The sequence below is a fragment of the Hylobates moloch genome, unplaced genomic scaffold (assembly GCF_009828535.3).
Source record: "Hylobates moloch isolate HMO894 unplaced genomic scaffold, HMol_V3 SCAFFOLD_15, whole genome shotgun sequence".
NCBI lineage: Eukaryota > Metazoa > Chordata > Mammalia > Primates > Hylobatidae > Hylobates > Hylobates moloch.
Genome location: NW_026652290.1, coordinates 69,340,480 through 69,367,234, shown reverse-complemented (window position 1 = coordinate 69,367,234; position 26,755 = coordinate 69,340,480). Strand labels below are relative to the sequence as shown.

At 40.5% G+C, this 26,755-nt stretch overlaps 2 protein-coding genes across 6 annotated transcripts in view; one reads left to right on the top strand and one right to left on the bottom strand.

Moving 5' to 3' along the window:
* Positions 1-81: 81 nt before the first annotated feature.
* On the top strand, positions 82-26,664 carry CFAP36 (cilia and flagella associated protein 36). The gene is made up of 10 exons (XM_032178689.3): positions 82-342; positions 2,635-2,699; positions 4,247-4,348; positions 10,042-10,156; positions 15,061-15,148; positions 16,897-16,948; positions 18,743-18,845; positions 25,522-25,658; positions 25,806-25,955; positions 26,474-26,664. The coding sequence occupies exons 1-10, from the start codon at positions 228-230 to the stop codon at positions 26,576-26,578; spliced, it is 1,032 nt and encodes a 343-aa protein (XP_032034580.1). The 5' UTR covers positions 82-227; the 3' UTR covers positions 26,579-26,664.
* Positions 24,171-26,755, bottom strand: part of PPP4R3B (protein phosphatase 4 regulatory subunit 3B) — a 75,829-nt gene continuing 73,244 nt past the window's right edge. For all 5 annotated transcript variants that reach the window (XM_058429138.1, XM_058429139.1, XM_058429141.1 and 2 more), the window contains one exon: positions 24,171-25,411. In XM_058429138.1, coding sequence (XP_058285121.1) covers positions 25,361-25,411 — 51 coding nt within the window. In that variant the 3' untranslated portion in view covers positions 24,171-25,360. The remainder of the gene's footprint in view (positions 25,412-26,755) is intronic.

Genomic DNA, 26,755 nt, shown 5'->3' with positions numbered 1-26,755 from the left:
CAGGCTCCTGGAAAGTTGTCTTTACTTCCGGGCCGCGGTCTAGGGCGGCTACGTGTGTTGCCATAGAGACCATTTTGCGTTAACTGGTTGGTAGCTTCTATCCTGGGGGCTGAGCGACTGCGAGCCAGCTCTTCCCCTACTCCCTCTCGGCTCCTTGTGGCCCAAAGGCCTAACCGGGGTCCGGCGGTCTGGCCTAGGGATCTTCCCCGTTGCCCCTTTGGGGCGGGATGGCTGCGAAAGAAGAGGACGAGGTGGAGTGGATGGTGGAGAGCATCGCGGGGTTCCTTCGAGGCCCAGACTGGTCCATCCCCATCTTGGACTTTGTGGAACAGAAATGTGAAGGTAAAAACCAGAGCCCGAACCGACAATCCTTTTCTCCTCTCTGACACCAGCGGCGGGCAGGGGGTTGGTAACCACAAGTCATCTCTCGTCTCCCCCAGCCCCTGTCTCCACCTCTGTCGCAAGGTCTCGTTCCCCTCACCTCCTTCTCCACCCGCGTCGTCAGCTTTAGAGCTGGTTATATGGGAGGAATTCCTTTCACCCTGCCGATGTGTTCCTTCGCAGACCTGAAAATGGGGACCGAGACTCCCCTTCTCTGGGGCCCAAGCGCACGTCCGAAGAACATTAGACTTGAATCGTAAATTCGGTCTCTCACCCTGTCCCGAACGTTTCTGCCCTCGGCAGGTGGACTGTTTGGCTGGGCTTCTTTAACAGCTTTCCCAGACTTGAGAGGAGAAGCGTCGATTTACCTGAGTTCCTTATGATCCCTAGCATTTCGCCCGGTGTAGTCAGCTTAGGAAATGAGAAATGATTTCACTCCAAACCAACAGTTAACTGCAAAGGAGGGCATGTGGTAACTCCAGGAAGCCCAGAGCCGGTGATTTTGGTGGCCTGTATTCCCCTTGGTTAGCTCTCTACTCTTGGCTATATCAAAAATTGGCGAGGTGGGGCCGGGAACCATTCTTGGAACAAATGAGCCGTATAGATATGGCATAATATTCCCTGTGAAGGACAGGCACCTCCGGGTTCTGAGCAGTTCTTCACGCTTGGAGTTCTGCATTCAGTTCGTGGAGACTATTTGCAGCCCATTCGCAGAAAAGGAACCAGAAACCACGTCATATAAATGAGTGCCCAAGCGTTATTGTGGTTGTGTAGTCGGGCAAGACTTTGAGGGTAGTAATATTCATCAATTATTTGAACATCTGTTTTGTGTTGTAAGGTTCAGTGGAACAGAGCTAGGGTCAGTTGGTACAAGCTACAGGGAAACAAATTTCAGTGAAGGAAGTGTTTCATGACAGAATGTATCCAAGATGAGTTAGTCAGCCTCAGAAGGTAATGAGCTTCTCGGCGCCAGCAGTGTTTGAATGGATCTGATAGCGACTTAATAGGGTTAGAGGGATTCAGCTATTCAGCTATCAAATGGTCGGTTATCCTGGATGACCTTTTAAGACTTCTTTAAATTCCAAGATATCATGAATCTGGTAAAGATGAAATTCAATTTGACCACTGAATCTTTTCATTACATTTTCATTGCTATAATCAAAATTCAAATCGTAGTTATTAAAGTGTTGTTTTTACAGGTAATTTTAAAAATAATGTTCAAAAACAAAGTAACTTGTATTTGTACTCCTTTTTTTTTTTTTTTTTTTTTTTTTTTTGGGAGAAAGGGGGGTTTTTGTTTCCCCGGTTGGGAAAAAAAGGGAGTTTTTTTTTTCTCCTTTTTTTTTTTTTTTTTTTTTTTTTTTGGGAGACAGAGTGTCGCTCGGTTGCCCAGGCTGGAGTGCAGTGGCGTGATCTTGGCTCACTGCATTGTTTTATACATATGATCATTCAGTAAACACTTGTTTTGATTTTATTTAACTTCATTATTTATCTGTGGTAACAAAAATGGCCTGGTCACTTTCAGTAACATTTACATCAGCAAAATTCCAGTACAATAAAATAATATGGAACCTACTGTAAAAGGATTTAACCATTAACAATAATATTCCATTAAAAGTTATGAAGAAATTATTGCCTCATATTGATTGAAATGTGTTTTTGTCTTAAATATGAGGTAGTATTCATTTTAAATATTTTCTCAAGTAGGCAAAAAAGCTTGTTTACAATTAATAGTGTATATATATATGTGTGTGTGTGTGTGTGTGTGTGTATTTTTTTTTTTCTTTTTTTTTTTTTTTGAGATGGAGTCTCACTCTGTGACCCAGGCTGGAGTGCAGTGGAGCAATCTCAGCTCACTGCAACCTCCGCCTCCTGGGTTCAAGCAATTCTCTTGCCTCAGCCTCCCAAGTAGCTGGGTCTACAGGCACACGCAACCACGTCTGGCTAATTTTTGTATTTTTAGTAGAGACGGGATTTCACCACGTTGGCCAGGCTGGTCTCGAACTCCTGATCTTAGGTGATCCGCCCACCTTGGCCTCCGAAAGTGCTGGGATTACAGGCATGAGCCACAGTGCCCGGCCAATAGTATATGTTTTTAGATATATTCATTTATATATTTTTTAAAGGTAAACCCTAAGAATTCAAAGCTGAAGAGCTAGGTTGACAGTTCTATTTGGAAGGAGTAGATTTTTAAATTTGCATTAATAAAATGATTTCGTTTTTACACTATGTAATATCTTCTTTTAAATTTAGTTTTTGATGATGAAGAAGAAAGCAAATTGACCTATACAGAGATTCATCAGGAATACAAAGAACTAGTGAGTATTTTTTTTCACTGATTTTTAAAGGTAATTAGGCTAATACTACTTATAGCTTTTCTAAATGAAGAAAAATATTTTTACATTAAAAATCCTTAATTTTACAAAAATCCACTCTACCTTAAAAATAGTGCCAGTTATATCTGTCTCTACAGGTGCTCTGAGTATCTCACTTGGATGACTTCTCTACTCTAAGGAATGGTTTTACAACCCTTTATTGGTTCTTGCATGTATTCTTTATATCTTATTCTTATTTTGTTGATGCATCCAGGACATATTAATTATTCACTTTCATGGTTGTCATGTGATTTTTTTTATTTTTTATTTTTGAGACAGGGTCTTGCTCTGTCACCCAGGCTGGAGTGCAGTGGCACTATCACAGCTCATTGCAGACTCAACCTCCCCAGGCTCAAGTGATCTTCCCATCTCAGCCACCTGAGTAGCTGGGACTACAGGTGTGCACCACCATGCCCTGCTAATTTTTTTGTATTTTGTAGAGATGGGGTTTCTCTGTGTTTCCCAGGCTGGTGTCGAACTCCAGAGCTCAAGCGATCCACCTGCCTGGGCCTCCCAAAGTGTTGGGATTACAGGCATGAGCCACTGCCCAGCCTGTCTTGTGATTTTAAAAAATGCCTCTGGCAGTGGGGCGCAGTGGCTCACACCTGTAATTCCAGCACTTTGGAGGCCAAGGCAGGTGGATTGCTTGAGCCAAGGAGTTTGAGACCAGCCTGGGCAACATGGTGAAACTCCATCTTTATAAAAATTACAAAAATTAGTCAGTCATGATGGCATGCGCCTGTAGTCCCAGCTGCTTTGGAGGCTGAAGTGGGAGGATGATCTCTTGAGCCCAGAAAGTCAAGGCTGCAGTGAGCCATTACTCTGCCACTGTACTCCAGTCTGGACAACAGAGTAAGACCCTGTCTCAAAAAAAAAAAAAAAAAAAAGGAGGCCAGGCATGGTGGCTCATGCCTGTAATCCCAGCACTTTGGGAGGCCAGGGCGGGCAGACCACCTGAGGTCAGGAATTCGAGACCAACCTGGCCAACATGGTGAAACGCCATCTTTACTAAAAAAAAAAAAAAAAAAAAAATTAGTCGGGCATTGTGGCAGGTGCCTGTAGTCACAGCTACTCAGGAGGGTGAGGCAGGAGAATTGCTTAAGCCTGGGAGGCAGAGGTTGCAGTGAGCCGAGATCGCACCACTGCACTCCGGCCTGGGTGACAGAGTGAGACTCCATCTTAAAAAAGAAAGAAAAGAAAAGAAGAAAAAAATATGCCTCTGGGTAGCAGAAGAGTTGTGCCATACTGAACTTCATAATCCTGACTTCAACTATTTCTGTTAGAAGAAATACAATTTCATGTGATTTTCAGCAAAAATATTAACTTTTAATTTGTGTTTTGTTGAAAGACAATGTCACTGTCATGTAATATTATGTAGATTAATATTTGCAAAAAATTTGATGATACTTTTCTAAACTCAATACTTAATATGCAAACTGTCATGTAGAATTTTTCTATGTAATTATAAAAGTTAAACTTTGTTTTTTTAGGTTGAAAAGCTGTTAGAAGGTTACCTCAAAGAAATTGGAATTAATGAAGATCAATTTCAAGAAGCATGCACTTCTCCTCTTGCAAAGACCCATATATCACAGGTTTTTGCTTTGTGTTATTCTGCTAACATACAGTTTTAACAAATGCCCAGGGTTTCACTTAAATTTGAATGTTTGATTGACAAAGTGTAATATTTTAGACATTGTGAGAGGTAGAAAGGTAATTCATCCCATATGAGTTCTTTTTGAGAGCAACCCTGAAAAATGATAATTTGAGGCATTAATGAACTGATGCAACTCAAAGTGACCTTTCTGGCCGGGCACGGTGGCTCACGCTTGTAATCCCAGCACTTTGGGAGGCCGAGGCGGGTGGATCACGAGGTCAGGAGATCGAGACCACGGTGAAACCCCGTCTCTACTAAAAATACAAAAAATTAGCCGGGCGTGGTGGCGGGCGCCTGTAGTCCCAGCTACTCGGAGAGGCTGAGGCAGGAGAATGGCGTGAACCCGGGAGGCGGAGCTTGCAGTGAGCGGAGATCGCGCCACTGCACTCCAGCCTGGGTGAAAAAGAAAACCCCCCCCCCCAAAAAAAAAAAAAAAAAAAAAAAAGTAACCTTTCTAAACTCAGAACTAGAATAAGATCACAGGGTTTATACGAACTACTGTTTTACTTACATAGATCTCCAATAATTCTGCAGTTGCTCCTTTTATAATTTTAGCAGATCCACAGTCAGTAGTTCCTGCAGCTTCCTTCTCTTGGAACTACTTGTATTATCTTACTGGTTGTGTAGTGCTAGGCTGAAGTAGTAATACATATGTTTATAAACTAATGTTTGTTTTTGTTGTTTTTTTTGATATGGGGTCTCACTCTGTTGCTCAGGCTGGAGTGTAGTGGTGTGATTGCAGCTCATTATAGGCTCAACCTCCCTGGGCTCAGGTAATCCTCCTACCTCAACCTTCCTAGTAGCTGGGACTACAGGTGCCGCACCAGCACACCTGGCTAATTTTTTTTTTTTTTTTTGGTAGAGACAGGGTCCAGCTGTGTTGCCCAGGCTGGTCTTGAATCCTGGGCTCAAGGGATTTGCCCATCTTGGCCTCCCGAAGTGCTGGGATTACAGGCATGAGCCACCATGCCCAGCCTATAAACTAATGTTTATTGAGGGCTTGTGCTAATTGATATTTTGGGCACTTGACATGTTTTATCTCATTTAATCTTCCTGACACCTCTTAAGAAACTGCTACTATATAACTTCCATTTAAAAATGAGGAAACCAGGCCAGGTGTGGTGGTTCACGCCTGTAATCCCAGTACTTTGGGAGGCCGAGGCGGGCAGATCACCTGAGGTCGGGAGTTCGAGACCAGCCTGACCAACATGGAGAAACCCCATCTCTACTAAAAATACAAAATTAGCTGGGCATGGTGGCACATGCCTGTAATCCCAGTTACTCGGGAGGCTGAGGCAGGAGAATCGCTTGAACCCGGGAGGCAGAGGTTGTGGTGAGCCAAGATCGTGCCATTGCACTCCAGCCTGGGCAACAAGAACAAAACTGTCTTAAAAAAAAAAAAAAAAAAAAAAAAGAAATGAGGAAACCAAAGCACAGAGATATTAAGCAAATAGTCCAAAGTCCACAGCTAAATAAGTAGTAGAGCCAGTATCCCCAGCCCAGGCAAGCCAACTGAGTGCCCTTGCTCAGAGGGTGAGGACTGGGATATGTTGCTACTACTACCCAAGTAGCGTTTTGCTCAAAAACTGAAGGCCAGGAAGTGGCTCATGCCTATAATCCCAGCACTTTGGGAGACCAAGACAGGAGGATTCCTTGAAGCCAGGGTTTCAAAACCAGCCTGGACAACATAGTGAGACCCCATCTTTAAAAAAAATATAAAAGTTAGCTTGTTGTAGGTTGTGGTGGTGTTCTCCCCAGAGTACCCCTATTCAGGAGGCTGAAGTAGGAGCATCACTTGAGCCTAGGAGGTTGAAGCTGCAGTAAGACAAGATCATGCCACTGTACTCCAGCCTGGGCAACAGATTAAGACCCAACTCCAAAAAACAAAACACTGGCTTTGGCATCTCATCTTCTACTAAATAAACTGTAATTTCTTAGCAAGATATGGTAAGAATTGTTTAAGATGAGACTCCAGATTGTATTTTTAGCCATGATCCCTTGCTATAGTTCTCCAGTATATTACGTTCTACTGCCATTCCAGGTAACTTGCTCTTTTTTTTTTTTTTTCTTTTGAGACAGAGTTTCGCTCTTGTTGCTCAGGCTGGAGTGCAATGGCGCAATCTTGGCTCACTGCAACCTCTGCCTCCTAGGTTCAAGTGATTCTCCTGCCTCAGCCTCCCAAATAGCTGGGATTACAGGCTCCCACCACCATGCCTGGCTAATTTTTTGTATTTTTAGTAGAGGCAGGGTTTCACTATGTTGGCCAAGCTGGTCTCGAACTCCTGACCTCAGGCGATCCACCTGCCTCGGCCTCCCAAAGTGCTGGGATTACAGGCGTAAGCCACCACGCCCTGCCGCCACTTGCTCTTATAAGCATCTGTACACCTACCTTTGCTCATGCTGTCCCTTAACCTGGAATGTATGGTCCCCTCCCCAGACCACTCCATCATTCCTTTCATAATATGGAGAAATCCTCATTATCAGGGCCTGGTTGAAATGCTACTTGTTATAGCAGCTTTGCTGCTTATTCTAAAGTCAGACCAGAATTCATTCTACTTAACTAGGCCAATTTTAAATTGATATTTTTGTTACTCTGCCTTGAATTATAGTTTCCTACAAGTCTATTGGCCCTACTAAATTGTAAGTCCTTTGAGCTGTGTTTAGTATCTTTGCATTCCCTGCTGGTAGAACAGAGATGAAAACTTAGTTGCTAGTACATAGTTCTCAATAAATGTTTATTAATTTAAATTATCTCATTATGATGGCCTAGAAGAGGTTGCCTTGACTACTTTTTAATCCAGCACTTCCTCTTTTGCACAACTTTTCATTTGATGATCACCTTTACTTCTAGGAATAGAAAATCTTTTTTTGTTTGTTTGTTTTTGTTTTTGTTTTTGAGACAGGGTCTTTCTCTGCCACGTTGGCTGGACTGCAGTCATGCAGTCATAGTTCTATGCAACCTCTAACTCCTAGGTTCAAGTGAATCTCCTGCCTCAGCCTCCTAAGTAGCTAGGACTATAGGTGTGCATCATTATGCCTGGCTAATTTTTCAGTTGTTTTGTAGAGAGGGGGTCATGCTGTGTTGTCCAGGCTGGTCTTGAGCTCCTGGCATCAAGCAATCCTCCTGCCTCAGCCTCCCAAAGCTCTGGGGTTACAGGTATGAGTCACTATATTTTGGCTGGGTGTGATAGCTCATACTTGTAATCCCAGTGCTTTGGGAGGCTGAGGCAGGAGGATTACTTTAGGCCAGGGGCTCAATACCAGCCTAGGCCACAGTGCAAGACCCCATCTCTACAAAAAATAAAAATACAAGAATTAGCTGGGCATGGTGACACACTGCTGTATTCCTAGCTACTTGGGAAGCTGAAGTGGGAGGATTGCTTGAGCCCAAGAATTTGAGGCTGCAGTGAGCTATGACTGTACCACTGTACTCCAGCCTGGGCTGCAGAGTGAGACCCTGTCTCTAAAATAATAATAATAATAAAATAATTTAAATGTTATTGGTATGCCCACATTAATGTGAAAAAATCTGGCAATTTCCAAGAAGACGTAACAATCTTTAATGTGTATGCACCTAATAACAAAGCAACAAAATGTGTGAGGCAGAAACGGAACTGCAAGGAGAAATAGATGAATACATGATTATAGTTGGAGACTTCAACACCCTCTATCAGTATTGGACAGATCCAGTAGTTAGAAAATCAGTAAAGACATAGTTTAACTAAATAGCACCTTCAGGCCAGACACAGTGGCTCATGCCTGTAATCCCAGAACTTTGGGAGGCCGAGATGGGTGGATCACTTGAGGTCAGGAGTTCGAGACCAGCCTGGCCAACATGGTGAAACCCCATTTCTACTAAAAATACAAAAATTAGCTGGGTGTGGTAGCGGGCACCTGTAATCCCAGCTACTCAGGAGGCTGAGGCAGGAGAATCGCTTGAAACTGGGAGGTGGAGGTTGCAGTTAGCCAAGATTGCACCACTGTACTCCAGCCTGGGCGACAGAGCAAGACTCCATCTCAAAATAACTAACTAACTAACTAACTAAATAAATAAATAAATAAACGAACAGCACCTTCAGTCAACTGAATTTAATTGACATACACCACTTCATCCAATAATCAAAAATACACATTCTTCTCAAGATCACACAGAATGTTCATCAAGACAGACTACATTATGGGCCATAAAACATACCTTAACAAATTTAAAAGAAGAGAGATCATACAGTGTCTGCTCTTAGACCACAACATAATTAAACTGGAAATAAATAACAAAAGATAATTGGAAAAAAACAAAATACTTGGAGATTAAACAACACACGCTAAAAAACACATGGGCCAGGCATGGTGGCTCATGCCTATAATTCCAGCACTTTGGGAGGCCAAGGTGGGCAGATTGCTTGAGCTCGGGAGTTTGAGACAAGCCTGGGTAACACAGTGAAACTCCATCTCTACAAAATACAAAAAAATTAGCAGGGCATTGTGGTACACACCTTCCACCATCTTGGCCAGGCTGGTCTCAAACTGCTGACCTCAGGTAATCTGCTCACCTCAGCCTCCCAAAGTGCTGGGATTACAGGCATGAGCCACTGCGCCTGGCCACAATTTTTGTTTTATAGAATTATAAGGAATGATATAATTATACTATATATAAAATATGTAATCATAGAATAATCATAAACTATTATATTTTATAGAATTATAAACAAATGCCCTTCTTTATTCCTGATCATCTTTCTTGTTCTGAGGTCTACTTTATCTGAAATTAAATTAAGCTACTCCAGCTTTCTTTTTTTTTTTTTTTTTTTTTTGAGACGGAGTCTCGCTCTGTTGCCCAGACTGGAGTGCAGTGGCGCAATCTCGGCTCACTGCAAGCTCCACCTCCCAGGTTCACACCATTCTCCTGCCTCAGCCTCTCCAAGTAGCTGGGACTACAGGCACCTGCCACCATGCCCGGCTAATTTTTTGTATTTTTTAGTAGAGACGGGGTTTCACCGTGGTCTCGATCTCTTGACCTCGTGATCTGCCCGCCTCGGCCTCCCAAAGTGCTGGGATTACAAGCGTGAGCCACCGTGCCCGGCCTTCTTTTTTTTTTTAAACAACTTTATTGAGATATAATTTGCATATCACAATATTGATCCTTTTGAAAACTTTTTTTTTTTTTTGAGACGGAGTCTTGCTCTGTCACCCAGGCTGGAGTGCAGAGGTGCGATCTTGGCTCACTGCAACCTCTGTCTCCTGGTTCAAATGATTCTCCGGTCTCAGCCTCCTGAGTAGCTGGGACTACAGGTATGCACCACCGCACCTGGCTAGTTTGTTTATTTTTTTTAGTAGAGATGGGGTTTCACCATGTTGGCCAGGCTAATCTTGAACTCCTGACCTCAAGTGTTCTGCCTGCCTCAGTCGCCCAAAGTGTTGGGTTTACAGGTGCGAGCCACCGTGCCCGGCTGAGAACCCTGTTTTAAAGGCTATTAAAATAAATTTTAAAATTGTCCTTTTGGGACATCTAATCATAAATAACAATGTAGCATTCTTGAGTTAATCTACTGTTTTGCAGTAGAAATGGTTTGAATGTGTGGGTAATAGTTTTAAAACTTGAATCTTCATTTCACTTGAGACTTCTTTCCACAGGCCATTTTGCAACCTGTGTTGGCAGCAGAAGATTTTACTATCTTTAAAGCAATGATGGTCCAGAAAAACATTGAAATGCAGCTGCAAGCCATTCGAATAATTCAAGAGAGAAATGGTAAAATGTTGAAGTTAGAAATCTAAGTACTAAATGCATTTTTTTTTTACAGTTTCGACTATTCTAATTCTAATATGGTCTTAAATGTAGCTGTCTTGTGTATATTTATTTCAAGTTTGAAAGACTTCAGCTGACTTGAGATTTAAGAGTATATGGCTGGGTGCAGTGGCTCATGCCTGTAATCCCAGCACTTTGGGAGGCTGAGGCGGGCAGACCACAATGTCAGGAGATCGAGACCATCCTACTAACACAGTGAAACCCGTCTCTACTAAAAATACAAAAAAATTAGCTGGGCGTGGTGGCGGGCACCTATAATCCCAGCTACTCAGGAGGCTGAGGCAGGAGAATGGCGTGAACCCAGGAGGTGGAGCTTGCAGTGAGCCGAGATCGTGCCACTGCACTCCAGCCTGGGTGACAGAGTGAGGCCCTGTTTCAAAAAAAAAAAAAAAGAGTATAAACTTCCTGATTTGTATCTGACATCTCAAAAAAAGGAGACCAGAATTCAATGATACTTTGGATTTCACAGAGTTCAATTTTCTGCCCAGCCATTATGTTGATGAAGTTGAGTATTTTTGAATGGTCATAGTTGTAGTTACTGTTGAGAGGTGTCCATCCTTTTTCTGGCTTATGATTGTTAGGACCTTTGTAGGAAGCAGTTGTTCTTTTTTTTTTAATTTGAGACAGAGTCTCACTCTGTTGCTCAGGCTGGAGTGTAGTGGCGTGATCTCGGCTCACTGCATGCTCCACCTCGCAGGTTTACACCATTCTCCTGCCTCAGCCTCCCGAGTAGCTGGGACTATAGGCACCCGCCACCACTCCTGGCTAATTTTTTGTATTTTTAGTAGAGATAGGGTTTCACCATGTTAACCAGGATGGTCTCGATCTCCTGACCTCATGATCCGCCTGCCTTGGCCTTCCAAAGTGGACGGAAGCAGTGGTTCTTAAGCTTTAGCAAGCATTGGAAATGGTTGGAGGGCTTGCTGAAGCACATATGGCTGCCTACCAGTTTTTGATTTAATAGGTCTGGGGTACCGATAATTTGCATTTTTAACATTGATATGGTTTGGCTGTGTCCCCACCCAAATCTCATCTTGAATTCCCACGTGTTGTGGGAGGGACCCAGTGGGAGGTAATTGAATTTTGGGGGGCACGTCTTCCCCATGCTGTTCTTGTGATAGTGAATAAGTCTCATGAGATCTGATGGTTTTGGGAAATGGGAGTTTTCCTGCACAAGCTCTCTCTTTGCCTGCTGCCATCGATGTAAGACGTGATTGCTCCTCTTTGTCTTCTGCCATGATGGTGAGGCTTCCCCAGCCATGTGGAAATGTAAGTCCGATTAAACCTCTTTCCTGTGTAAATTGCCCAGTCTCGGGTATGTCTTTATCGGCAGCATGAAAATTGACTAACACAAACAAGTTCCCAGGTGATGCTGAAGCTGCTAGTCCTGGGACCACACCAACACCCACTGTTCTAGGGCACTGGGCAGAGACAGATAAGCTTGTACCAGCATCATGTGGAAGAGAAAATGGAACTCAAAGCCCTATTAACCCTCGTTGGTTTTATCTTTCCCCTGATTCTGTGCTTAAGTTCACTTTCTCTCTAGCTCTTCCTGCTCTTGTTCCCTTCTTGTGTACCTGAACTACATTTAACATCCTGACTCAAAACAGCCGAGTTCTAACCATGCTACTTGTTATTGTACCATCTCCTTTCTAACCCAGATTATCATCTCTGTTTCAAATTTCTTGCTGTGGTAACCTCACCTTAATTTCTATGTCTTCGTTAGCTCAGTAGATTGCCATGATATTTTCTTACCATGGCCCATAACCTCTTTAATGGTTTGGCAGCAGGACCTTTCCTTTGATTGTTTCTTAAAGATATAAGATCTACATACAGTTCAGTTGTATGGTTGGCTCTTAAGGGCCTGGAACATGCAACAATAGGGCTTCTGTTGTTGCATGGCATACATGAGAATTTTGCATGGCCCTTATTGGGGAGTTTCCTCCTCATTTGACTGATGTGAGTAGAGACTCTTAGAGCCATCCACCATCATAATCATCTACTAGAATCCCAAGATGCTTTCCCCAGCAGCTAATAGTGCTGTTGTCTGTGGGTAGGGGGAGAACACCACCCTAACCCTGAAGAATGCATGACACAGTGCTATTACTTTGATGTGAATAAGTCTGGAAAATAGTCTTTTTCTACTGTGGTTTGCTCTATAAAATCCTTTCATCTGAGTTTTCCTGAAAACTATGCTTTATTCTGACTTATGGGTTAGAGAATTTTAATAAGTATGTTAGTAAACAATTTTTTTTAGGGGATCAGGAAAAGAAATAGTGAACTTGACAATGGCATTCTTTAGTTTTCAGTTTGGAATTTAATTGGAAACTCATTTAGATTTTAATAAAAAGGGAATAAATACATATCTTGTATCATGTGGATGCCTTAGGCTGTCAGTAACAGAACACTCCAGTGAAGAAAAGATCTCCCAGAACAAGAAGTCCAGCGGAAGGGAGAGAAGGAAGACAGGTTCGGGGTTGGTTAATTTAGTGGCTCAGTGATCAATCAAGGACCCCGACACTTTGCATCTTTATACTCTGCCATTCTCAGGATCTTCTCTCATGATTGTACTCTGGCTGCATTGAATGCAGACTCAACAATGTCTTATGAAGAAATGGAATATTTCCTCCTGTACATCTCTTTTTGTTAGCAAGACAACAATTTCATGGAAACCCTCCAGTTTTTCCCTCAAGTCCTATTGATTAGGATTGGGGTCACTTGCCTTTCTTAAACCATCTGGCAAAGGGAATGAGACCATTATGATTGGCTTGAACCAATTAGGAGTCACTCTCCTGGGATTGGGGAGGGCCCTGCCTCTAAGTAGTTAGCTGCCTGATGATTCTGCAAAAGCTGGCTTCTATTAGCAAGGAGGAGGAGTGGAATGATGTAGAATAATGACTATTGTCAGGCCACAGCATGGGGCATTTTACTTACATTTAAACATAAGCTAATACTTAGTTTCTGCTACAGAATTTCTAATACATGTACTTAAAGAGTTTTGCTGGCTGGGCACTGTGGCTCATGCCTATGGTCCTGGTGCTTTCAGAGGCTGAGGCAGGAGGATCGCTTAAGCCTAGAAGTTTGAGGCTGCAGTGAGCTATGATAGCACCACTGCATGCCAGCCTGGGCAACAAAGCAAGACCCTGTCTCAAAATTTAAAAAAAAAAAAAAAAAGAAAAAGAAAAGAAAGAATGTTGCCTGACTAAGATCCAGGGGTGAATACCTTAGATTAATGTTGATTATACTCAAAACTGCAGACTATTTGAAAATAGTTCTTAATGATGAGAAAAATTCAAAGGCTCTCTGGATTCTTTTTTATCTTTTTGGTATCTTATTAAAGAATTTAGAGAAATTGCAAGTGAGAGTATTATTTTGATGGTTTTTAAGTACTTCATAGTGTTGTGTTATTCTTAGTACTTTCAGTTTTCCTCAGAAAGATTATTAGGAGAATAATAATTTTATATCTTTTGACTGAGCAAAAATGCACTTAAGATTAATGGATTAGTTAGATGTCAGTCTTCTGGTTGTGATACTGTACTACTACAGTTTTGTAAGATGTTACCACTTGGGAAAACTGGGTAAAGAGTATATAGCAGCTTTCTACATTATTTCTTACAATTGCACTTACCTCAGAATAAAACATTTAATTTAAAAAAATGTATTTAAACATCAGGAGGATTAGAGTAATAAAGCTACTTAAGAGTGGATCCAAAATCGTACAGTCATATGTGGATAAAGAAATGGAAGGCAAAAATTAAGAAGCATTCTGCTAATGTTGTGGAATGTAATAATTATAGATGCAAGCAGAACAATTATTACCAGTCCACCTGCTTCACAGGAAGATAAAAGTAGTAAAGTAAATTAAACCAATATTTTAAGTTACTTTTTATTTTCTTGGGCTGAAGTTGCTACTTCCCTGGTTTATAATTATTAGGCCAACATCTGAATAGAAGCTTCAAGGGCAGAGATCGTTTTATTCATCTTTGTATCCCCCCAAAGTGCTTAGCACCATGGTTTTATTACACATAGTAAGCAGCGCCCTTTTCAATAGCATCTGTTATAATATAAATGAAGACTTTTAATGCTATTTCAGTTAGCAAAAATTATATTTTGTTTTATGACTCTTCTCATTTAAGGGACACCTTTGAGAGCAGTTTCATTATTAAGCCTAACTCAATGATTTCCCTAGTATATTCTTAGACACTATATGATTATGGAAGAGAAAAAAACATATTAACAAATTTTTGTTGCCATACATTGTTATTTTTAATTGCCAATAAAATAATTACTAAGAGATATTTGTAGTTAAAAGTGTGGGGTTTTTGGTGGGGCTTATTCTGTAAAATAGGAAAAGGCTTAAAAGATTTTAGTTAAAAATGGCCGGGAGTGGTGGCTCACGTCTGTAATCCTGGCACTTTGGTAGGCCGAGGGGGGCAGATGACTTGAGGTCAGGAGTTCAAGACTAGCCTGCCGACATGGTGAAACCCCATCTCTACTAAAAATTAGCTGGGTGTGGTGGTGGGAAGCTGTAATCCCAGCTACTCTGGAGGCTGAGGCAGAAGAATCACTTGAAGCTGGGAGGCAGAGGTTGCAATGAGCCCAGATCGTGCCACTGCACTCCAGCCTGCGCGACAGAAAGAGACTGTCTCAAAAACAAAACAAAACAAAACAAACAAACAAAATATATATATATATATAAAATAAAAGATGATAGTTAAAAAGATAATAGCTTAGGATGTTACAGTGATAGATCTGAAGGTAACTTGTATTTAAGGAACTAGAACAGTGAGAAATATATGTTTTTAATTGAGTTGATACTATTCCATGTGGTCTTTGGTTTTGAACAGGTGTATTACCTTACTGCTTAACCTATGGCTCTGATGTGGTCAGTGACCTTGAACACGAAGAGATGAAAATCCTGAGGGAAGTTCTTAGGTACCATTCTTTAATTGTTTTTTAAATGAATCATTATTAATATTATATGATCTGTACATATGCTTTTTGCCCAACAAATATGAACTAATAAAATTGCTAAATTCTCTACTGAAGACCATCAAAATGATTTATCATTTTATGACTGTGAATGTATTTGTTAGTGACAGAAAAAGTTATTTTCAGGTAACTTATACCAGATCAGTCCAAATGAGAGGGTCTTTTTACACCCCCATCATAGGAATAGGAAAGTAGCCACCAATGGGAAAAAGTTGCAGTAGACCTAGCCTGATCTCTGGAGAGAGGTATAATGACTTGAGCTAAACAGCTTACTCCATGGCTTCTGGATCTCACTATGGAGGTGGCATATTCTAGGTGTCACATAGTAGGAGGCTGGGCATCCAGACTCCACAGATTGAATAACTGACTTGGTGATAGTAACCTTCAAGGGAGAGATGACAGTGAGAGGCGTCTATCCCAGATGAGTGTCTTGCCCGTCTCCTTGTTTCCCCAGTTACATGATTCTCAGCCAAATGCCTGGCAAGGAGTGTGTAGAGCACTAAGGGGGTCCACACACAACTAAGAAATGTTAATGGACATTTCTTTTTCTTTTGGGCCTGTTGTGCCCTGACCTTTATGGGAATTTTGGAAGGAAGGGGCAGTAGTAGCTCCTAATTTTTAAATCTCCTGTGAGAATATATTAGGTTTAGGGCAAAAGGATGCCTATAATCACAGGGTCACTTGCAGACTGTGGCCTTGGCCTTTGGGGTCACTTCTTCTCCAACTATACTACCACACATGACCGTCTTCTAGCATCCTACAGTTACCCCCCCTTAGGTACTCTGTCCCACCTCCAAAGCAGAAGAGAGGATCAGAGGATGGGCCTGGTGGGAAACTATGGCAAGAGCTCCAGGATGCAGTGCTTAATTTCAGGGGGTTTGAGTGATTATGGAGAGGGTAGCATATATGCAGGTGAACTCAACCCTTTCTTGCCACATCCCTCTTTGGATGGCAGGGGCAAATGGGAGCCTGAGACAACACAGAATGCTTTGAGTTTACAGGTTTGAGAGGCAAGGGTGTTTGGTTCAGAGGACTGGTAAAGTTTTGATTTGGACTGGTTGTGTTGGTTGATTGGTGGCCTGAAAACTGGTCAGCACTGTATTTTTAGATTTTATTTTCCAAGAGCTTTTGAGGGGATATACTACTGTGTAAGTAATAGAACTTAGTTATGAACATGTATAACAGTTGACCTTGGTTACTTTCCAAAAGCAGACTGTCTCAGTGAGCAGTTTATAAAAGTTGATGGGCTTTGGCACAGTGGTATCACAAGTGCTTGATGATAGCTCAGATGCCACCGGAACAATGACATTTTATCAAGAGGGGTGTAATGGCTCTTATCAAGAGGGATGTAATTGATCACTCTAAAGAGGGTGATTGAAGTCCTTATTAATAGGATTTGCCATTCAAATTTGGGTTCAGGATTTCAAATCTGTTGATCTTTATTCAGCTAGGGTTCATTCAGAGTTCTAGAAGAAATGCGTAGACCTGTATTTTATGTTACTAACTGTATTATGCTGTATGTCTTTCCCAATTGACTGTAAGCTACTTTAGAGCAAGGCTTGATTATCTTCCATCTTTGCGTCTAATGTGCCTTTTATTGTAAGCTTAGGTTAGCATGTTGCTTAGTTGAATATTTGTTCTTTGACCAAAAAAGGAAATTTCTCTTTTTACCTTATTTTGGTATATTTCAGAAAATCAAAAGAGGAATATGACCAGGAAGAAGAAAGGAACAGGAAAAAACAGGTGCCTACAGAACATATGACAGAAGTATTTTATTGCTGTTATCTCTTAATAAGTTTACACCTAGTTCTTACTATTAAAATTTATACTTATGTGGAACTACATAATTTTAAGTACAATGTAAATATTGACCAATAATATTAATACATCAATAATTCTATGTATGTCATGCATTACTGCTAGCCACCATATTATATGTTACTATATATACTTAACTGTATATATTACATACAAAGACCACACAGTACTAATTAATCTTACAGGACATGCATGTAAGCAAGAGTAGTCATTTTTTTTGGCAAGTTTAAGCATTTGTTTTTAACATTTTGTACTTTTTTCCCCTTCTTTATTTTTGTCCTGGTAACTCACAGAACAACTTTTTCTTTTTTTTTTTTTGAGATGGAGTCTCATTCTGTCACCCAGGCTGGAGTGCAGTGGTGTGATCTTGGCTCACTGCAACCTCCGCCTCCGGGGTTCAAGCGATTCTCCTGCCTCAGCCTCCAGAGTAGCTGGGATTACAAGCATGCGCCATCACGCCTGGCTAATTTTTGTATTTTTAGTAGAGACGGGGTTTCACCACGTTGGTCAGGCTGCTGTTAAACTCCTGACCTCGTGATCTGCCTGCCTTGGCCTCCCAAAGTGCTGGGATTACAGGCATGAGCCACCACGCCCAGCCAGAACAACCTTTTATACTTATTTATTTATTTATTTTTTTGGAGACAGTCTCACTCTGTCACCTGGGCTGGAGTGCAATGGCGCAATCTCGGCTCACTGCAACCTCTGCCTCCCAGGTTCAAGTGATTGTCCTGCCTCAGCCTCCCAAGTAGGTGGGATTACAGGCGTGTACCACCACGCCCAGCTAATTTTTTGTATCTTCAGTAGAGACAAGGTTTTACCATGTTGGCCAAGCTGCTCTTGAACTCCTGACCTCATGTGATCCACCTGCCTCAGCCTCCCAAAGTGCTGGGACTATAGGTGTGAGCCACTGTGCCTGGCCAACTTTTTATACTTCTTAATATAGAAAGTATATATATACATATATATATATACGTTTTTTTTTTTTTTTTTTTTTTTGAGACTGAGTCTTGTTGTATTCCCCAGGCTAGAGTGCAGTGGCGTGATCTTGGCTCACTGCAACCTCTGCCTCCCGGGCTCAAGTGATTCTCGTGCCTCAGCCTCCCAAGTAGCTGGGATTAAAGGTGCGTGCCACCACTCCTGGCTAATTTTTGTACTTTTAGTAGAGACAGGGTTTCACCATGTTGGCCAGGCCGGTCTCGAACTCCTGACCTCAGGTGATCTGCTGGCCTTGGCCTCCCAAAATGCTGGGATTACAGACATGAGCCACTGTGCCCGGCCAAAAGTATATACTTTCTTATAAGAGTGTATACTTTATGCTTTCTTTTAAAGAGGCCAGATGTGGTGGCTCACTCCTGTAATCCCAGCACTTTGAGAGGCCGAGGTGGGTGGATCACTTGAGGCCAAGAATTCGAGACCAGCAACATGGCAAAACCCCATCTCTACTAAAAATACAACAATCAGCTGAGCGTGGTAGTGCACACCTGTAATCCCAGCTACTCAGGTGGCTCAGGCATGAGAATCATTTAAATACAGGAGCCGGAGTTTGCAGTGAGCCAAGATCTCACTACTGCACTCCAGACTGGGTGATAGAGCGAGACTCTGTCTCAAAAGAAAAAAAAAAAGAAAACTATAATATCTTTGGATCCTTTAGGTAGTGAATTAGTTAAAATGAATCTAAATTGTGTATTTTTTTAAAAACCGTATTATGGAATCCTGAAGTTATCAGAGGCTAAAACAGAAGAGCCCACAGTACATTCCAGTGAAGCTGCAATAATGAATAATTCCCAAGGGGATGCTGAACATTTTGCACACCCACCCTCAGGTAAGGTTGAGGTGTACTGAATTTTCTCTAATAATATGAATACATAAACACCATATAGCATGTGCCACTTTCACATACTTATTTCACTTCAAAAGCCCTGGGAGGGAGTACTGAATGTCTTTGGTATTTAACGTTCTTTGTGAATTTGGTTAAAGAGGTTGCAGACGAGATACTGACCTGAAAGAGAGCATATAGTCCCCAAGTTTCCGTGTAAAGCCTGGAACCCAGAGTAGAGAGCAAAACTCCTTGAGGGAGTGAGTAGCCTTTGTGCACGGCTGCAGCTTACAAGAGAGGTTCACATAACATTTGGTATTCTCTTCCATGCTTACAGTTGTATGGTATTTGTGAGTGAGAAGCTGAACTTGGAAAGATAATATTAAATTTCTTTTCCAATGAATTAAGTACAGCTAGAAAATAAGAGGTAGCCATTTTGTCCAGATATTTAGTCAGAAATCATATCTTTGAAATCAAAATTGATGGGAATCCTTGTAGGAAATATTAGTGGATGACCTTTTCAACATGTGGCAAATCTATTCTCAATATGAACTGATTTTCTATATAAGAAAACAAGTAATTCTGAAACAGAAATTATGGTCATGAATTCAGTTCATTTTATTATGGATTCCTATGGTTTTAAATAAATGTCCTTTTCTCAATTAAAAAAATATACTCTGTGAGGTAGATATTATAATCCTTGTTTTTCTTTTATCTTTTTTTTTTTTTTTTTTTTGAGTCGGAGTTTTGCTGCTGTTGCCCCGGCTAGAGTGCAATGGTGTGATCTCGGCTTACCACAACCTCCACTTCCCGGGTTCAAGTGATTCTCCTGCCTTAGCCCCCCGAGTAGCTGGGATTACAGGCAGGCACCACCATGCCCAGCTAATTTTATATTTTTAGTAGAGATGGGGTTTCTACATGTGGGTCAGGCTGGTCTCGAACTCCCAACCTTAGGTGATCTGCTTGCCTTGGCCTCCCAAAGTGCTGGGATTACAGGCATGAGCCACTGTGCCTGGCTACTGTTATCTTTTTTTAAAAAATTATTTTTGTTGAGTCGGGTGTTGCTGTGTTGCCCAGGCTGGGTCTCAGACTCCTGCCCTCAAGTGATCCTCCTGCCTCAGCCTCCCAAAGCACTGGGATTATAGGCATGAGCCACTGTACCCATCCCTTCTTCTTCTTTTTTTTTTTTTTTTTAAAGAATTTCAAGGAAGCTGAGCGACTTGTCCAAGATCACCAAACTCTTCAGTGGTGAAATTATGACTTACCTTGGTCTTCTGACACTAAATATATTCTTCTAAACCTTAGTTTAGAAGAACTTCTATAATTGAGATTAGTGTGATGTTTACCCATTACTTTTTTAATGTAAGTTGGAGAACAACTTTCTTTTTTTAATATGCCTAATTTAAACTGTTTTAGGTTCACAGTAAAATCGAGCAGAAGGTACAGAGATTTCCCCCATATAGTCCCTGCCCTAGTACATGCCTAGCCTCTCCCATTATCGAGCCCCTCAAAAGTAGTACATTTGTTACGTTGGTGAACCTTCCTTGACACAACATTACCAACCAAAGAGCACAGTTTACATTAGGGTTCACCCTTGGTATTGTATATTCTGTGGATTTTGACAAATGTATGATGACATGCATTCACCATTATAGTATCATGTAGTATACAGTTTCACTGCCCTAAAAATTCTTTGTGCTCTGCCTATTCATCCTTCCCACCTCCTAAGCCATGGCAACCACTTTTCTTTTACTGTTTCCACAGTTTTGCCTTTTCTAGAATGTCATATAGTTGAAATCATACTAGCACGTAGCCTTTTCAGATTGGCTTCTTTCACTTAGTAATAATCCATTTAAGATTTCTCCATGTCTTGTCATGGCTTCGTAGCTCATTTCTTTTTAGTGCTGAATAATATTTCATTGTCTGGATTTGCCACAGTTTGTTTATTCATTTATCTGCTGAAGAAAATCTTGGTTGCTTCCAAGTTTTGACAATTACGAATAAAGCTGCTATAAACATCCATGTGCAGGTTTTTGTTTGGACATAGCTTTCACCAACTTTGGGTAAATACCAATGAGCATGATTGTTATATCTTACATTAAGAGTATGTTTAGTTTTGTAAGAAAGTGCCAAACTGTCTTCCAAAGTGGCTATACCATTTTGCATTACCACAGCAGTGAATGAGCATTCTTGTTGCATCCTTGCCAGCATTTGGTGTTGTCAGTGTTCTGGATTTGGACTATTCTAGTAGGTGTGTAGTGGTATCTCATTGTTGTTTTATTTGCATTTCCCTGATGACATGATGTGGAGCATCTTTTCATATGCTTGTTTGTCATCTATGTATCTTCTTTGGTGATGTGTCTGTTAAGGTCTTTGACCCATTGTATTTGTTGGGTTGTTTGTTTTCTTATTGTTAATTGGGTTCATTTTCTTATTGTTGATTTTAAGTGTTCTTTATGTATTTTGAATAACAGTCCTTTATCAGATGTGTCTTCTGAAAATATTTTCTTCTAGTCTGTGGCTTGTCTTCTCATCCTCTTGATACTGTCTTTTACACAGCAGAAATTTTAATGAAGTTCAGCTTATTAATTATGTCTTTCATAGGGTGTGCCTTTGGTGTTGTATCAAAAAAGTCATCACCATACCTAAGGTCACCTAAATTTCCCCTATGTTATCTTCTAGGATTTTTATAGTTTTACATTTTACATTTAGGTCTGTGATCTATTTTGAATTATTTTTTGTGAAGGGTGTAAAGTTTGTGTCTAGATTCATATTTTTTCTTTCAGATGTCCAGTTTCCTTTCCTCATTGTATTGCCTTTGCTCCTTTGTCAAAGATAAATTGATTATATTTATGTGAGTTTATTTCTGGGCTCTCTATTATGTTCCGTTGATCTATTTCTCCATTCTTTTGCAAATACCACACTGTCTTGATTACTGTAGTTTGAAGTCTTCAAGTTGGGCAGTGTCAGTCCTCCAATTTTGTTCTTCAGTATTGTGTTGGCTATTCTGGGTGTTTTGCCTCTCCATATAAATGTTAGAATCTGTCAGTATCCACAAAATAACTTACTAAAATTTTGATTGATATTGTATTGAATCTGTAGATCATGTTGGGAAGAACTGACATCTTGACATTGAGTTTTCCTGTCCATAAACATGGAATAGGCCGGGTATGGTGGCTCATGCCTGTAATCCTAGCATTTTGGGAGGCCAAGGTGGGAAAACTGTTTGAGCTCAGGAGTTCAAAGCCAGCCTGGGCAATTTGGTGAAACCCTGTCTCTACAAAAAAAAAATACAAAAATTAGCCAGGCATGGTGGTGCACGCCTGTAGTCCCAGCTTCTAGGGAGGCTGAGGCAGGAGAATTGCTTGACCCCAGGAGGTGGATGTTGCAGTGAGTTGAGATTGCATCATTGCACTCCAGCCTAGGTGACAGAGTGAGACCCTGTCTCAAAAAAAATTTTAAAAATTTAAAAAAGGCCAGGAGTAGTGGCTCACACCTGTAATCCCAGCGATTTGGGAGGCCGAGGTGGTGGATCACTTGAGGTCAGGAGTTTGAGACCAGCCTGGCCAACATGGTGAAACTCCATCTCTACAAAAAATACAAAAAATTAGCTGGGCGTCGTGGCAGTTTCCTGTAATGCTAGCTACTCGGGAGGCTGAGGCAGGAGAATCGCTTGAACCCGGGAGGAAGAGGTTGCAGTGAGCCAAGATTGTGCCATTGCACTCCAGCCTGGGCAACAAGAGCGAAACTTCATCTCAAAATAAAATAAAATAAAAACCATGGAATATTTCTCCCATTTATTTAGTTCTTTGATTTCTTTCATTAGAATTTTGTAGTTTTCCTCATATAGATCTTGTGCATATTTTGTTATATTTTATATCTAAGTATTTCATTTTTAGGGGCACTGTGCTAATGTAAATGGTATTTTTAATTTTAAATTCCATTTATTCATTACTGGTATAAAGGAAAGTGATAAACTGTTATTAATTTGTATCCTGTAACCTTGCTATATAATTATTAATTTCAGTTTTTCTGTCAATTCTTTTGTGTTTTCTACATAGATGATCATGTGTTCTGCAAATAAAGACATTTTTATTTATTCCTTCCCAATCAGTGTACCTTTTATTTCCTTTTCTTGTCCTAGTGGATTAGGTAGGACTTCTAATATGATGTTGAATGAGAAAGGTGAGAGGGGACATTTTTGCCTTGTTTCTTTTTTTTTTTGAGACAGAGTCTCGCTCTGTCACCTAGGCTGGAGTGCAGTGGCGCGATCTTGGCTCACTGCAAGCTCCGCCTCCCGGGTTCACGCCATTCTCCTGCCTCAGCCTCCTGAGTAGCTGGGACTACAGGCGCCCACCACCACGTCTGGCTTATTTTTTGTATTTTTAGTAGAGACGGGGTTTCACTGTGTTAGCCAGGATGGTCTTGATCTCCTGACCTCATGATCCGCCCGCCTTGGCCTCCCAAAGTGCTGGGATTACGGGTGTGAGCCACCGCACTCGGCCCGCCTTGTTTCTGATCTTAGTGAGAAACCTTCTAATTTCTCACCATTAAGTATTGTGTTAAGTTTTAGAGTTTTTTGTAGATACTCTTTATGAAGTTGAGGAAGTTCCTCTCTATTCCTAGTTTACTGAGAGCACCCATTAATTTTAAGGAGTTAGATTCTTATTTGACAAAACAACAGGAGTATATTGAACCAGAAGCAGATTTGTGAAGTTACCTTGCTTCTTTCTTTGTACCAAGTCAAACCATTTCTTTTTTATATATATGCTACAGATTGTAAGTAGAAATAGCCTCATTTTAATGATATATATGAAAGCTCCTGCTTTAGGTTTGTCTGTGCTCTAGTTTGCTGACCCAAATTAACTTTGTTTTATATACACCTAAGTACATATACTATTTAAATCTTGTGTCTAACATAAATTGAATAAATTTGCTTTGTCTGCTTTATCTAAGTGAAGCTATAGAAAACTTGACCTCAAACCACATATAATTCAGTTGTATACATTAATGGCACAGCACAAATGGTAGATAACTTCAAAAGTAATGATTTCAATTTTTAAAATTATTTTTTTCAAATGCACATATCTGATATTTCAGAGAATCACTTCATACAAAGTGATAGAAGCCCAGTATGAAGACCTGAGTTTGGAAGAATCATGAAGTTGTTTGAGCTCCTGTTTTGTCCTTTTGCCTGTCTTTCCCTCATTCCTGCTAGCAATGGATAGTATCTTTTCTCAGATTGATGCAGTTGCCAGAGATGAGACAATCTTTCTTTAGGTTTTCTGGCTTTCTGATCTTCCCTTCCTAGAAATTAGAGAGGCTAAGTATTTGGCTTCAAGTACTTTCCTTTCTAGGCCTGAGAATATGCGTATGTTCATAATTAACAAACCCAGGCGAGAACTGTCCAGAGAAAGATCATGAGTGGAATATAAATGCTTATATGTATGGGTTTCCCCCTCCTCAGGAATTATTTGAACTGTCCCTTCTCCAGTTCTGTGAGTCCACTGAGGGCTAAGCCTACCTCTGCTAACGTCACTCTCAGTAACAACAGCAGTGTTTTACCTCTATCTTTATTTCTGTTAGTTATGTAGCTCCCTGTCTAGGTTGGTTTGGAGTGCTGGTTCCAGCTTATCTCTTCCATGGAGATTTCCCTTATTGTCCAAGGGTCTGGAGAGCTTTTCTTCCTTCAACCTCTCTGGCACTGTAGTCAGTCTGGCCACTGCTAGAGGAGTGGTCTGTTGTCAAGTTTCTTGCACAGACAAAATTCTGTTTTCTGTTTTAGTATGTATGCTGGCAAGGTATTTTTTTTTTTTTTTTTTTTAACTGGCAGGATCAACCAGGTGTGGCAAAAATTTTAATCATCTAGAGACATGTGTGCCATGTTTTCCCATCATGCTTTTAGATCTTAGCGTCATTTTAATGTCTTTGCTTGTCTCAGTGTGCTTTCTTTCATAGCCCATGTATTTAAACTGAAAATGTTTTATCTTTTTAAAAACGATCACCTTATAATAAAAAATGGCTCAGAGGTGCAATTAGAATGTTAACCCTCTCTCTTGGTTGGCACAGTCACCAAATGGCTGGAAAGTATTTAGTGCTCATGTTTATATGTGCTTCCAAGTTCTGCTTGCTTTAGAAATGTTTATATTTTCATGATGCACTGGCAGGCTTATAGTTATCTTCAATACATAATTATAAACCAAAATTATTGACATTACTGGCCTGCACTCTTGCAATACAAAAAATTATAGTTTTACATTAATTGTTCTGAAAATATAGAGTGACTTTTTACACGCAAGCAAAAGTTTGGAAACCAATTACATTGTAGTAAGGGATTAGTATACTGTTTATTTGGATTATGTGGCAATCTTGTATTATAGTGTAGTTCTAATCTTTAGACAAGGATTTTACCTTTTTGTAGCTATAGTACTATACAAACAGCAGAAGCGTGGTACTTGTTGAGATGTAGGTGAGAAACTGTAGTTCCAAGCTCCTTAAGGATAGAGACATGTTTACTGTTCTTACCCAGTGGCTGGCACAGTATACGCACTGAATATATGTTGACTGAATGACTATGAGGAAAAACAAGTATTATTAACATTAGCTCATTTTGGTAAACCTAGCCTAATACTTAATATTTCTCATAATATTCTAATTGGTCTTATTGTCTACTTATTGCCAGAAATTAAATTGCATTTTGCCAATCAGTCAATAGAACCTTTGGGAAGAAAAGTGGAAAGGTCTGAAACTTCCTCCCTCCCACAAAAAGGCCTGAAAATTCCTGGCTTAGAGCATGCGAGCATTGAAGGACCAATAGCAGTAAGTAAAAGACATCACTTTTAAGAACTATAAGCAAAATGACAAGGTACTGGGAAATGAAACTTCGAATTGAATCACTCAGTGGGCATCTGTGCTACTTACTAAATGGACTTGAATTTACATAGCTCCTTTTCTTACTTGACTCAGAATTTATCAGTACTTGGAACAGAAGAACTTCGGCAACGAGAAGACTATCTCAAGCAGAAGAGAGAGAAGTTGATGTCCATGAGAAAGGATATGAGGACTAAACTGATACAAAATATGGAGCAGAAAGGAAAACCCACTGGGGAGGTAGAGGTATGGCTAGACTTAGTATGTCAAGATTTATAAATCTGGTGGTGGAACTCTCAAAATCAGAATATGTGCAAGAAAGCCTCTAATAAATTTTGCTTGCAGACCCATTCATATTAATCACTTCCTAGTGCAGTAGCGGCTAAGTCTTTTCTAGGAAGTGAAATTGTTGTGATAAGGATTTTTTGAGGCAGAAAATAGCGGTATCATTATACATTTTTTTCTTATGCTGTTTCTTTACTTGCTCTTCTCTGAGTATGTCAGGGTCAGTGGTCTGTTTCACCTGAGCATTCTGAAATGTTTTATTATAGAGCAGCATCAGTACCCCAGCCACCACTTCCAAGAGGGCTTCTCCAAAAAGAGACTTTACGAAGAAGAGATTTAGGAAACCTAGTCTATGTCTGTCTCTCCCTCCGCCCCACAAGAAAGTGCCCCTGATTTTTGTTCATTTGAGGCAGTATGTTGGGAATTTTAGACAAATGACCCTATTTCATATTGTAGCCAATTTTTTCTTTTTTTTTCAGGAAATGACAGAGAAACCAGAAATGACAGCAGAGGAGAAGCAAACATTACTAAAGAGGAGATTGCTTGCAGAGAAACTCAAAGAAGAAGTTATTAATAAGAAGTAATAATTAAGAACAATTTAACAAAATGGAAGTTCAAATTGTCTTAAAAATAAATTTAGTCCTTACACTGAGCCTTTTGGTTTCGAACACTTTTGTAAATCCAAATATCTTATTTTAAACACTTTAGGTAAAGGACAGTAGGAAAGGCAGCTACTCATACTGATTAGTTTAATACAAATT

Bases quoted from the DNA above. Each gene is read 5' to 3' on its own strand.
- CFAP36 (XM_032178689.3), top strand. From the start codon at position 228: ATGGCTGCGAAAGAAGAGGACGAGGTGGAGTGGATGGTGGAGAGCATC. The intron at 25,659-25,805 runs GTAAGTAAAAGA...TACTTGACTCAG, and splicing joins GCATTGAAGGACCAATAGCA to AATTTATCAGTACTTGGAAC. The intron at 25,956-26,473 runs GTATGGCTAGAC...TTTTTTTTTCAG, and splicing joins AACCCACTGGGGAGGTAGAG to GAAATGACAGAGAAACCAGA.